This window comes from Eucalyptus grandis, chromosome 9 (genome assembly GCF_016545825.1).
Source record: "Eucalyptus grandis isolate ANBG69807.140 chromosome 9, ASM1654582v1, whole genome shotgun sequence".
NCBI lineage: Eukaryota > Viridiplantae > Streptophyta > Magnoliopsida > Myrtales > Myrtaceae > Eucalyptus > Eucalyptus grandis.
In genome coordinates this window covers 35,232,362-35,245,691 of record NC_052620.1, presented here as the reverse complement: position 1 = coordinate 35,245,691, position 13,330 = coordinate 35,232,362, and the positions used below count along the sequence as shown (strand labels likewise).

General features: G+C 41.0%; 1 protein-coding gene across 1 annotated transcript; it reads left to right on the top strand.

The window, feature by feature from the left end:
- The first annotated feature begins 3,429 nt into the window (after positions 1-3,429).
- LOC104419523 (subtilisin-like protease SBT1.5) lies at positions 3,430-6,545 on the top strand. Its single transcript, XM_010031204.3, is given in 2 exon segments — positions 3,430-5,867; positions 5,869-6,545. Coding segments are annotated over 2 exon segments (2,328 nt in total). The 5' UTR covers positions 3,430-3,750; the 3' UTR covers positions 6,080-6,545.
- The last annotated feature ends 6,785 nt before the right edge of the window (positions 6,546-13,330 follow it).

The window sequence follows — 13,330 nt, the reverse complement described above, 5'->3', positions numbered from 1 at the left end:
CCACTGAACTTCTATAGAAATCAGTAACTTTTAAATAACATTGGTGAAAGGATATGAGCAACAAGTTGTTTGTCTGATACTTTGGTGATAAGTTCATCAACTCTTACCTAACTATTTGAAAATTACCGACTCTCGCTAGAAATTACCCATTCGAGTTATTTACCAACTTTTCTCTGTTTAAATAACTTGACTCTTATTCGATTAACATACAAACGTTGCGAAGCATCTAACAAATTTTGAAGGGTGGTTGCGCACGAGATCATGGTCATAAGCACATTCAACGGCGGATAAGTGCGTGCAAACTGTCTCTTGAAAGTTTTCCAAATTCAACGTGCGGTTCCAAAAGAAAAAAGAGTGGAAAAGTCAAAATTGGAGAGGGGGTGGGTGAAATTCCAATCGAGTAAAGTCGACGAAAAAAACAAAGGAGAAAAGGGCGGGAGGGGGGATTAAATGATGCAGCAGGGGCGGCCAATTCATATGATTTTGTCCCTTCTTTTGGGAGTCTCATCATGGATTAATTTTGGAGTTTGCATGTTTTCGGTCGAGATCGGTGTACCCACGTCTCTTTCTACATAGGAAGGGGACTGTAATTTCATTTGAATATCCCGCGAGCGGGGTGACCCCAGATGGCCACCCACCTCACTCGAAAATCCCCTCGTTTACATTAGAATTCCAAAGCATTGCATTTATCATTGCTCTCTCGATCAAAAAGAAGAAGATAAATGTGATATGTATGGAAAAAAACAATCTAATTAATCATAACCCTACCGTAAAGAAATCAATTCGGTATTAAAATTTTTCAATTTTACCAATCATGAAATTCCAATATTGGTGATGCACCATGTTTGCGTTATGCATTGTCACGTTGGCGATTTCTTGACAAAAATCGATTGTAAAGACTATATTGAAATTGTGTGTAAAGATTTATGATTCGATTATTAAAATTGAAAAATTTATAGTAGATTTATAACTCATTGGTAACCAAACAATGAGATGTTTTTAATACACCAACTATATGACTTTTCTCGTAACACATGTAATTAACATCTGAAAATTGAAAATTTTTCTTGTTAGCTATACTAAATAGGTGTTTATATAATACATGATAAGCGACCTTGTTAAGACACGTGTCCGCATTTCAATATAAACCAACTTGCTCCTTGTCTCGATATCGTCTGTGATACTTGCTAGCACGAGCCTTAGTATCCCTGCCTCTGACCGTGTATCCTTGTCAGGTGAACTGATTATGTTGCTAAAACAACTCTAAACATCATAAATTAATTAATCAAGCTCCATTTATTTTGCAAAAAAATAAATATTTTTCATAAAAGAATTCCTAAAAATGATTTTCTATATTGCTTATATAAATAAATGAACGAAAAATATTATTTTTCATGAAAATTTTTAGATAAATTATTATCGATAATAAAAATATTTTTTCTTTGACTAATTATTTCATGTGATGCAAGTAATCATTTTTAAGAAAGTATTTTTCAAATCTCATTTATTTTTTGCGATACCAATAGAACCTTAATACTTTCGATTCATATCCCAATTAACTAGCGACCAAAGATTATTGTCTGTCACCTCCAAAATGTATTTCGCGAAAAACGTCGGGAGTGGAAGAAGTGTACTTCGAGTTTGCTTACACGGTGACAAATAAATAAACATTATTATTGCAAAACCTACGATGCAAATCCGCACGTGCCAATGGACAAGAAATCCTCAGATTTCTGGTGCGTTGCATCGTCATACGTGGAATTAATAGATTTGTAATTTTTACAAAATAAAGTATTTCGTAATTAAATTAAAAGCGAGTCACACGTTCGTAGTCTTTAACTATTGGAAAAAGTATGAGTCATTTTTAATTTTATTTTTGGTCACGGGGCTAAAGTCTCCCTGCATAATGGCTCACTTACACATAATATATTCAATTCAATTCAATTCAATTCAATTTATTTTTATTTTATTGTTTGGTTTCTTAAGTCGGCAGCAGGAGAAGACGAGACTAGGAAAAAGGGAGAGAAAAAAGGGTCGAAAAGCACAAGACGACAGACCAGAAATTGAATGGGCTTTTACACGTGGGGCCGAGTCAGATCGTCCTTCCCTCTTTCCCTTCCCCGCCCACCCCACTGTCGTTTGATGCTTCATGCCGCTTGTGACTCAGCAATAAACGACAAAGTTCTAGTTAAACCCCAGCATTGGTCAAATTATAATATTGTAATTAAATTAATCGCGCTACAAGAACATGGATTAAAAAAAATGTCGGATAATCTAACCTTTAGAGCCCTCTTCTTAGTTTGAATGATCTAATTCTCAGTTAATGTCGCTCGATATTATTATTGTTTTTTAATAGATGAGACGAGATAGACCTTCTTCTTAGGTTGAATGATCTAATTTTCAATCAATGTCGTTCGATATTATTATTATTTTTTAGTAGATGAGACAAGAAAAATGATATATTCATATAATGTGATAATGCATCGATATCTTTATATATATATTTGCAATTATGTATGGTCTCTATCAAATTTTACTGTAAAATGCCAGTGTGATAATTGGGCCGATTGCCTTCGCGGTACAAGAGAAACACATAAGGAAAAATAGATAACGTCGAGAGAAAGTAGAGAAGGTACTGATAATAACACAATCATGGTCCTATTGCTTTCTCAATTACCTCATCAATGCTATCGAGAAAAAAACATGCCCTTGTGGGACTCTAAGGTTCGATAGTTATACCATCTTCAACATACAAAAATAGCATGCAATGTCTTCATCACAAACTACCGAGGTTTGCTAGACCCTTGTCCCTAGACATAGAGGGCATGGTCCAAAACAAGGTCATGCAATTTTATTGGCAAGAGAATTTTTGCCTAAAGATCTTTTTTTTTTCGTATGCTAAAAAAAGGCATGAGAAATTGTTTTCCTTGAAAAGAATGTTTTAGTATTGCATTCTTGCATTTTGCATTATGGAGGCATTTTGGTAGGAGCTTAAATAAACCGGAACTAGATTTCTTAAAATCTACACTCCAAACAAAAGCAACATTTGATTGATTCCATTATATCATCTTATTGCTCACACTATGTATCCCGGAATCTCACTTTATATAATGTTCCATGCGGCCTCTCCAATAAATTCGAATTCTCTCGCTCGAAATACAGCCTATAAAATTTTAGGAACATTGGTTTATCTTCATTTCTACGAAAAGACAAACGTTGGAGGGATGCTGGCAGAGCAACTTGTTCAGTGAATCGCATGATTTTCAAAAAATTTCAATGTGATAGATAGTTTATTACGGGCTGAAAATCATATATTCTAAGTTAAGTAGATTGAATGGACATATGAGCAGTTGGATCCTTTCATGGATGTCGAAAATGACCTGGGAAGAACCCAAAATCCTCTTTCCCGTGCTCAACTTTGTCACAAGAAAGGGCGTAGGCTGCTTGTAGCAGGTGCAGAAGCGAACAAAAGAATTCCGTCTCCACCGCTTCACTCTTCACTGCAACTCTTCCCTCTCCCTCTCCCCCCGCCACTGTACTACCCCCACTCTCTCTCTCTCTCTCTCTCCACAGTCGCCACCGCACTGGCCCGTCCCGGGCAGGTCCCCTCCGCCCCACCACCATCTTCTCGCTTCCTCACCCCCAAAAATCACTCCTTTTTATACTTTCGATTCTTGGAATTGCAATCCCCCAACACCACCACCACCACCACCACCACCATTTCTATACCTCCCTTTCAGTCTCTGTGACATGGGTTTGTCTTCCCTCTTCTTCATCTTCCTCGCCATCCTCCTCCCTCTCTCTTCTTCTTCTTCGGAGGAGGCGGCCAAGACCTTCATAGTCCAAGTCCAGCCCGACGCCAAGCCTTCCGTCTTCCCCACCCACGCCCACTGGTACGACTCCACTCTCTCCTCCCTCTCTTCCTCCGCCGGCCCCACCGCCCGGGTCCTCCACACTTACTCCACCGTCTTCCATGGCTTCTCCGCCAAGCTCTCCCCTTCCCAGGCCCTGAAGCTCTGGTCCCTCCCCCACGTGCTCGCCCTCATCCCCGAGCAGGTCCGCCGCCTCCACACCACCCGCTCCCCGCAGTTCCTCGGCCTCAAGACCGGCGACAGCGCGGGGCTCCTCAAGGAGTCCGACTTCGGGTCGGATCTCGTCATCGGGGTCGTCGACACCGGCATCTGGCCCGAGCGGCAGAGCTTCAACGACCGGGACCTCGGCCCCGTCCCCTCCAAGTGGAAAGGCGAGTGCGTCGCGGGTAAGGCCTTCCCTTCCACCTCCTGTAACCGGAAGCTGATAGGGGCTCGGTTCTTCTACAATGGGTACGAGGCCGCCAACGGGAAGATGAACGAGACGACCCAGTTCCGGTCGCCGCGGGATTCCGACGGCCACGGCACCCACACCGCGTCGATCGCCGCGGGCCGCTACGTGTTCCCCGCCTCGACGCTGGGGTACGCGAAGGGCATGGCCGCCGGCATGGCGCCCAAGGCCCGCCTCGCCGCCTACAAGGTGTGCTGGGACGCGGGCTGCTACGACTCCGACATACTGGCGGCCTTCGACGCCGCGGTGGGCGACGGGGTGGATGTCATTTCGCTCAGCGTTGGCGGTGTGGTGGTGCCGTATCATCTGGACGCCATTGCGATTGGGGCCTTCGGGGCAGAGGAAGCAGGGGTCTTCGTGTCGGCCTCCGCGGGGAACGGCGGCCCTGGGGGGCTGACGGTCACGAATGTCGCGCCGTGGGTCACCACGGTCGGCGCCGGCACCATCGATAGGGATTTCCCTGCGGATGTGAAATTGGGGAATGGTAAGATGATCCCCGGTGTGAGTCTCTACGGCGGGCCGGGATTGACGCCGGGTCGGATGTATCCATTGATTTATGCTGGGACTGAGGGCGGAGATGGGTACTCCGCATCCCTGTGCATGGAGGGGTCATTGGATCAGAGTCTTGTGAAAGACAAGATTGTGTTGTGTGACAGGGGGATCAATTCGAGGGCCGCCAAGGGCGAGGTTGTGAAGAAAGCAGGCGGGGTCGGAATGATCTTGGCGAATGGGGTCTTTGACGGCGAAGGATTGGTGGCCGATTGTCACGTGCTGCCCGCAACGGCTGTCGGTGCTGCGAGCGGCGATGAGATCAGGAAGTACATCGAGGTCGCGTCCAAGTCAAAGTCACCAGCAACGGCCACGGTGATCTTCAAGGGGACTCGGCTGAGGGTCCGGCCTGCGCCCGTTGTGGCTTCTTTCTCTGCTAGGGGTCCCAACCCGGTGTCCCCGGAGATCCTGAAGCCGGATGTGATCGCTCCTGGATTGAACATACTCGCCGCTTGGCCTGATAACATAGGGCCTTCTGGTGTTGCCTCGGATAAGCGCAAGACGGAATTCAACATACTGTCGGGTACCTCGATGGCTTGCCCTCATGTTTCGGGCCTAGCCGCGCTGTTGAAGGCTGCTCACCCGGAATGGAGTCCTGCAGCAATAAGATCTGCGCTGATGACGACTGCTTATACCGTGGACAACCGGGGAGAGACTATGCTGGACGAGTCTACAGGGAACACTTCGACGGTCATGGACTACGGGGCTGGTCACGTCCATCCCCAGAAGGCCATGGACCCCGGGTTGATATACGACCTGACCCCATACGACTATGTCGACTTCCTCTGCAACTCGAACTACACGACCGCCAACATCCAAGTTGTCACTAGGAAGAAAGCTGATTGCAGCGGAGCCAAAAGGGCTGGCCACTCCGGGAACCTGAACTACCCATCCTTGTCGGTGACCTTCCAGCAGTACGGGAAGCCCAAGATGTCGACCCACTTCATCCGCTCGGTCACGAATGTCGGGGACGCCGAGTCGGTGTACCGGGTCAGCGTGAGGCCCCCAGGGAGTTTCGGTCACGGTGCGGCCGGAGAAGCTCGCGTTCAGGAGGATCGGCCAGAAGCTGAACTTCCTTGTGAGGGTTGAGGTGAGGGCAGCGAAGCTCTCGCCGGGAGGGTCGAGCTTGAGGAGCGGCTCAGTGATATGGTCGGACGGGAAGCACACGGTCACCAGCCCCTTGGTGGTGACATTGCAGCAGCCTCTCTAGTTTGCTATATTTTGGGGGGATTTTGGAGTTGTAGGTTGTCTCTCTCCTGTAATTTGACTCTCCCTTCTTTTTGCTCTAGCGTTATACTCTCTCCTCTCTTCTCTTTCTTTAATCTCTATGAATGTACAAGAAGCAACGGCGGGTTGAGCTTTCTGGCTTAGAAAGCAGGTGGGAGCGGGTGGTGTATATCTGTCGTAAGATCAAGAACCAAGAATGTCTACGGAAATGCTGTGTTTGAGAAAGGTCAAAGAGGCCATGGGATAATGGAAAGATGTCTTGTTTTTTGTCTTTTGTCTGTTCTCTTTTCGTTAAGTTGTAATGCGATGGATTCTGACTCGTCCAAGCTTTTGATTTGGAGTGATGTTTTGTAGGGATGAGGATTTGCCTAGATTGTCTTGGGAGATTTGGTATGTAAACTGTCGTGGTCATGCATTTTGAAATGTAAGAAATTCAAGATTTGGGAACAGTCTACTTCATGAAAGAGACGGTCCATAGTGGACAAAGGACCATGTGGGGACCGATAGACAAGGTAATTTGAGGGGAAATAAAAATAGAAACACCTTTATGTGGGGTCGACTGAGGCTTTTAAGTTGTCTTTTGAAAATAATATTATTAATAATAGTTATTATAGTATAGAATTCAAATATGTAATGTCACTATTTTTCCATTCTTCCGCACTGCCATTTACCATCGGGTCTATTTATTTTGGTCCTTTCAAAGGAAAAGGAAAGTTCGTTTATAACTTTTTATATTGAAAAATAAAGTATTATTTTAGCTTTATAAAAGTATGTAAAAGGATATATGATTTTACATCTCAAATTGAAATAGCATCGACGAGAACTTCAATTGGGAGAGTCACAAGATTTGAAGGAGAAAAGAGCAAGGTCCAAAATAGTCCTTGTACCCTCAATATGCGATTTGATTCTTCAACTTTACCTTCCTTCATTTCGATCCTTCTCTTTATGGTGAACCGACTTAATAATATTTGGATCAAACCGGTTTCATATTTATATCAGTTATGGTATTTTGTAAGTAAATATAGTGCAAATTGTTACACACCACATTTTTTTTTTAAATAAAATCGATACATTCATAGTAAAAGATATTTAGCTATAATAGCATACATCAAAAGTTAAAAATTAAGTGTCAATACGAGCGATATCTCGTTTGATAATATCAATCCCGCAAATTTAAAGCTAAGTTCTTTTGGTAGTAAAAACTGTGGAAGGGCAAGCATTACCATATAAGCAGTTTACAAATGGAGAGATCGTTGTATTACGAAAATAGTAATAGTTCTAAATCAAGATAATTGCCATTTAACTTCTATTGTCTTGAGGTGACCCCGCCCGTGAGCTCGTGTCCTAGTCATCTTTGGGCTACATCTTGCCAAGCTTCAAGACAAGGCCATGCAATTACATGAGCAAAGCCATCATTGATGTTTTTGACAGGAAAAGCCAATCCTCCATTATTACGGAAGAAGCCAACTTACATAAGTTCTGAAAAGAACAGGTAATGATGTGGACATTGCTTTTGCGGCAACTTTGGCCCATCACGATTGTGTGCTTCTTAGCTTAATCTTATTTTTTTTTTTTTAAAGAAAAAAGCCATAAAAAAAACTCCATGCTTATTATGACACATTTAATCTTAATTTTTTTAAACTTATACTTATGGGACGTATTTATCCTCCACTAAGGTTTTGTTAAATAATTTTTCAGTCAAAACAATATTATTTTCACGTGAATGTTATGTCAATATCGTTTGTTTTCTAACAACCATGTTGGGAGATTTTTAATGGTTCTCATTAACATAACTTTAACGAAGGGTAAATATGTCACAGACGTACAACTTTGATCGTGATAGAAAAAAAAAAAGAAGAGTTAATGGTAAATATGCCACGATGCACATAATTTAGGGTTTTTAGTGATTTTTCACAATTATTTTTTTAACTTACATTCCTAAATATTTCAAGAACAATAGATTCTCACATTAAATTTCAATTACGCTTTGTTTGGTTCAAGGGACCGTGAGAGATGAGAAAAGGACTCTAAAAACACGTTCGTATTCGAACGGAAGGGAAGGGATTACGATGATTAACAAGGTTGATGTCACATACATTTTAGATCCCTCTAGATCATCCAAATGCGGAGCACATCTGTTGTATTAGCAAACAGAAACACTTTCTTCTTTCCAACTAATGACCTTATTTTTCGCCTCTACTTTCGAGTATGCAAAAGGGTATTTTTTTATGTCGGATGTATCGGTTTCCTTTTCTTTTCCCTCGCTGGTATCCGAACTCAATCCCTTCGACTGCTTTTTCTTCTTTCCTCCGGCGATTATCTAAATCCGTTCTTTCGCGGCGGGGCAGGCAGGACGGATACACTGAGACGAATGCGCTAAATCGGTTTATAAAAGCAGCGTAACAAATCAAATATAGCGTTTGGTTTCGAAGGCATCCGTAGGCTTGATGATGACCTTTTGGATATAGTCCAGGGCCCGGCCCGAAATGACCACTTGGGTCTACATATCTGGGAAGGCCCGGCCCGATATTACTGGACATGGGCCTCGTCTCGGATAATTCGAAAGTGATTAGGCCCACGGATGCTTTCGGGTTCTCCCTCGATTCTGGATGGACTCGTAGGGCTCGATTTCGAGAGAAAACCATGTCGGGGACCCGACAGGATCCTTTGGCTTTGAGATCTGCACGTGAATTTGAGAGGAACGGTGTCAGTGTCCGTACCACACGAGCAAAGCGAAGGTCGGCAAGAGGGCATGAATTCCGGTCAATGTCTAGAAATTAGGATGTCCGTAACGAGGTTTTGTCGCATGTTTCACGGAAATTTGGAATGCAACTTCAATCTCTCTTGGAATCCATTTCGTAGACCTAAGCGGCTACTCTGACAGATGTCTATTTTTTCAGCTCTTCAACAAGAAAATATTTGGTATCTGATGACCGGCCGCGCGAGTTTCGTTTTCTTAAACAGTGTAAATTTGGAATTTATAGATTTATTTTTTCATCGAAAAGCCACTTTCATTCATACAAATAAAATAAATAAATAAATAAGCCTACTAGAGTCGGATAATTGAGTTTTTGAATATAAAATATTCTAAAGGGGTTGAAAGGACAGATATAATCAATTGATGTAAAGAGTCTTGTTTCAATGGGCTTTAATAACTCAATCAGTAGCTTGATTGACGTCTCATGGGCAATGGATAATTTTGGCCATCTCCAAATGGGTTAACAAAGTCTGGCAATCTTCAATGACGCCCTTAGTTGTCCATGAAATTTATAGACGAGTCATTGAATTTTCACTTCGATCTATGCACTAAAGTTTCATTTCTTTGTGCAATCGATGCGTTCCTAACTGAACCCCACCAATTTAGCAATTAATTGTTGGTGTGGCAAAGCGTGCGGGGACGATACGGCATCTAGAAAATTAGCCACGTGTCTTTGAAATAATAAGAGTGGCAATAGCAAGCCATGTTCATATCGGGGAATTGATCTGCCGCAACACGAATTAAGCTGCCAGCTAGGTGGTCTCGATATTGCGGGAAAAGAATCAGAAAACCAGCTATATATATATATATATAAAGAGAAAATCAGAAAAAAAGAATTTTAGGTGCACTGATAAATATTATTTGCAGAGCGGTCTTTTCGATTCATGACTTAATGCAAGCGGCTTTAAGCATAGACTCTAAGGAACTCATTTCTAAAGTAAGATGGCTTCAGTGGTGTGCCAAGAGAAACGATTTGTCTCTTTTGACGATCAATTTGTATTTATCGAAATTATCGATGGCGGATTTATAGCACGGCCACATTACAGAGGGTTGGAAATTATGTAATTCGTTCATGGTAAAATTGAGGGAAAAAAGGCATTCTTTCTTTGCGAATTTAGGGTTTTGTTTTTGTTTAACTGATCAACTCCTCCTTCGACAGCTTATTCCCCGCTTCATGCAATAAACTGAAAAAAAATTATGCCTCGAGTTTTAGGTGTCCCGAAGGATTTGCCATCACGAGGGTCAAGGGTTCGGTCGGTCAGCCACCCGACACGAATCTTAGGTGCGCGCAACATTCAATCGTCCTTCCAACACCTTGACGTGGTGCGATACATGCCATGCTTTTGCCAATTTGAGGTCACGCCACGGCGTGGCGTAGAACGAGAACTTGAAAATCTTCGTACGAAAGGAAAATATCTCCCAGATCGGCAAGATCAGGACAGGGGACATGGGCCATTTTGTGTTCGGAAATGGCGGTCATGCCGGACGGTTCCTCGATCCTAGACCGGTTCGCAGGTAAGGTCCCCTGCCGTCGTCGTCAATCGCCACCGTTCGCCTCGAGGCGGAGCGTCATCCGATCGATTGCTGGCAGAGAAAGTGACCCCTCCATTATGGCTTTTGCACATGCAACTTGCGACTGCAATTTGATATTTCTTTAGGCGACGCCTTCGGGCCCATCTGCTTTCCGTATATAATTGACGATCGCTCTTGCTTCGGTCCCGCCCCCGACGCGGTACAATGTCGACATTCTCCATCCCTAACGTGTTCGCCGTGCTACCGACTTCATTTATTATTTTGGTGAGTTGGTTTCGTAAAAAGTAAATAATTTAAAAGTATTTTTTTTTAAGAATAATTTGTTTGTATCGTAAGAATGAAGAAAGGAAAATCCTGTTGTCTGCAAAAATATTTATATATAAACTATTATCTATAATGTAATATTTTCATTAGCTATTTATTTCAAACGATAATTTAAAAAAATATATTTTTCAAATTATTCAGTTTCCACAAAATAAACGGAGTTTCTTTATTATTATCCACCTCCATGAAAAGCATAACAAAAGAAAAAAAAAACTAATAACTCTTTTTTTTTTTATACATAAATCACTTCCGTCTCTTTTGGAGAATAAGATGATTTTACTTTTTGTTTGATTTAAATATGGCGACCCACATTCTTTGATTCTTTTTAAATATGAAATATCTCAAACTTTCACAACTTTTAGGTATTGTTTCATATTCACATATGTATTTATTATTTATTATTGTTTGAGGCTATTCTGAATTGTCCGAAAGGAAAAAAGTTGGTTTTTGCTTTCGCTTAAGGCTCTGAATAGTGTAGGAACTCACTAGCTAAAGTCAATAATAGTAGAAAACAACTTGTATAGAAGGAAAAACAAAGGTTACATGGCTTCCATATCATATAAGATATAATCATTTGGGGTCAAGTGGCATCATATAAAAGTTATTGGACGACCGATCACATCTCCATAACTAGAAAATTTGCAAGTGATAGAACTTTATATGATACCCTTTCGCAATGTGAAATGTCAAGTTGCAAACGCTTTACCGATCATGCTAGTGTATAGTTACACGTGATGAAATTAATTTAATATTTGTTCCTTGCAGATGCTTGAATTTAAATTTCATGGTATTAAATTATGTGCACGCCTTTCTTTATGTGCGTTTTCCAGTTCCCACCATTTCAAGACTTCGGAGTACCAAAACACCGTCCAAAAAAAAAAAAAAAGAGTAGCGAAACATCAATTTGACTTATATTTGTTCCTCTTCGAGTCTTCGCATAGTTTAAGATAAAAGTCAAATGAGGAATTTAGTTCTTTTATGGCATTTGAGTCATTTTTGCTCGCATTACTATTGGGGTAAGTATAAAAAAAGTCCTAAATCTATTATATTGATGTTAATTCAATTTTAATCATTTTAATTACATCAATTTAATTACAAACCTTTGCACTTGTACCAATTCAATTCATCTGGCTAATTTTTATCGGAAATTACTAATGTGGACATCAATCATCTTATGTAATACGATTGACGCTGACGTGAATAATTTGTAAAACTTAAAAATAAAATATTTTCATATATTTTTTTCCTTTTATTTTGGTTGCCGAGGGTTGCCTCTCCAATGGTTGGGCCTCGCTCAAGGCCACTGTAGCCTCACCAGTCGAAAGTGAGGCCACGAAGGCCCTTGTCTAGATTTGGCAAGGGCCATAACCCTCACCGGCCAAATTAAAAGGAAAAAAAGAAAAGAAACATAATAATAAAATTACATTTTTTAATTGTAAAATTTTTTTATATCAACATCGGTCATATCACGTCAGATAATTAGTGTTCATATCAGTAATTTATTATCAATATTGGTCAGATAAACTCAATTAGCATAATTACAATTATGACTAAATTAATCAAATTAAAATTTTAAGACTAAATTGATAATATATTTATGATTCTTTTAGTACTTTCTCCCTTTAATATCCGCATGTGGTAAAATTGAACATGAGATTTTACAATTTACTACTTACAGCCCGACAAAAGACAAAGGGAAATGACAATTTATGGACAACAATATGTTAATAAAATGGGGTCTAATACGATTTTCAAGTGTCAATTCAGTTTGGCAGTATGAATTATAAAATCTTCACAAAAAAATTGAAGTGTGTGCTTGCGATGCAAACAAAATCAAGCAAAAATAAAATTGGCGGTAGTGATTTGAAACAGTAAAAATGAAAAACATCGTGCAAATCAAATGCTGATCACCATTCGGCTTCGGAGTTCACATTAACTTTTAAATCCTTTAATCTTTTTTTTTTCCTGCGAATTTTTATTTTATAAGGTAAACCTTGTTCTTTTTTTCACTATTCGTTTTGCTCTTTTGAATATCGTGCTGCACACCTCATGGTCAGATCACGAACCACCGCCGCCGTCGGATTGGTCAAACGGATAATAATTGGTCAACAAACGTAACGCGCCCGACGAGGCGGGCTCAGTCGCCACGCCACCCACTTCCCCCCGCTTGTCTACATATTTCAGTACGGTAGCGTGTAGGGCCCGAGGTCAACGTCCCTTTTAATCTCCCGATTTTTTTATATAAAAAATAATAGTAATATTCGATATTCCAATTTTCTAATTCGATGAATCTCTCGTCCTCCGTCCACAAAATGACGAGCACGGCGCTTAACATTATTTTAAGTGGAAATACAATAAATGCGACGAAAAATTAGCCGCACCCAAATTTAGCCCTCAATCAATCAGAACCCTTCAAAATTAATATACCAAGTTATTCCATTTATTTTCTGAAATATCATCTCCTTTAAATCGCGAATTATTTTCAATGCATGTGAAATAATTTGATGTCTAATCAATCATCTTCCCATAAAAAAAGAAAAAAAAAGATGATGAGCACTACGCTTATTCTAATTTTCAAATTCGATGAATCTCTCGTCCTTTGTCCGCAAAATGACAAGC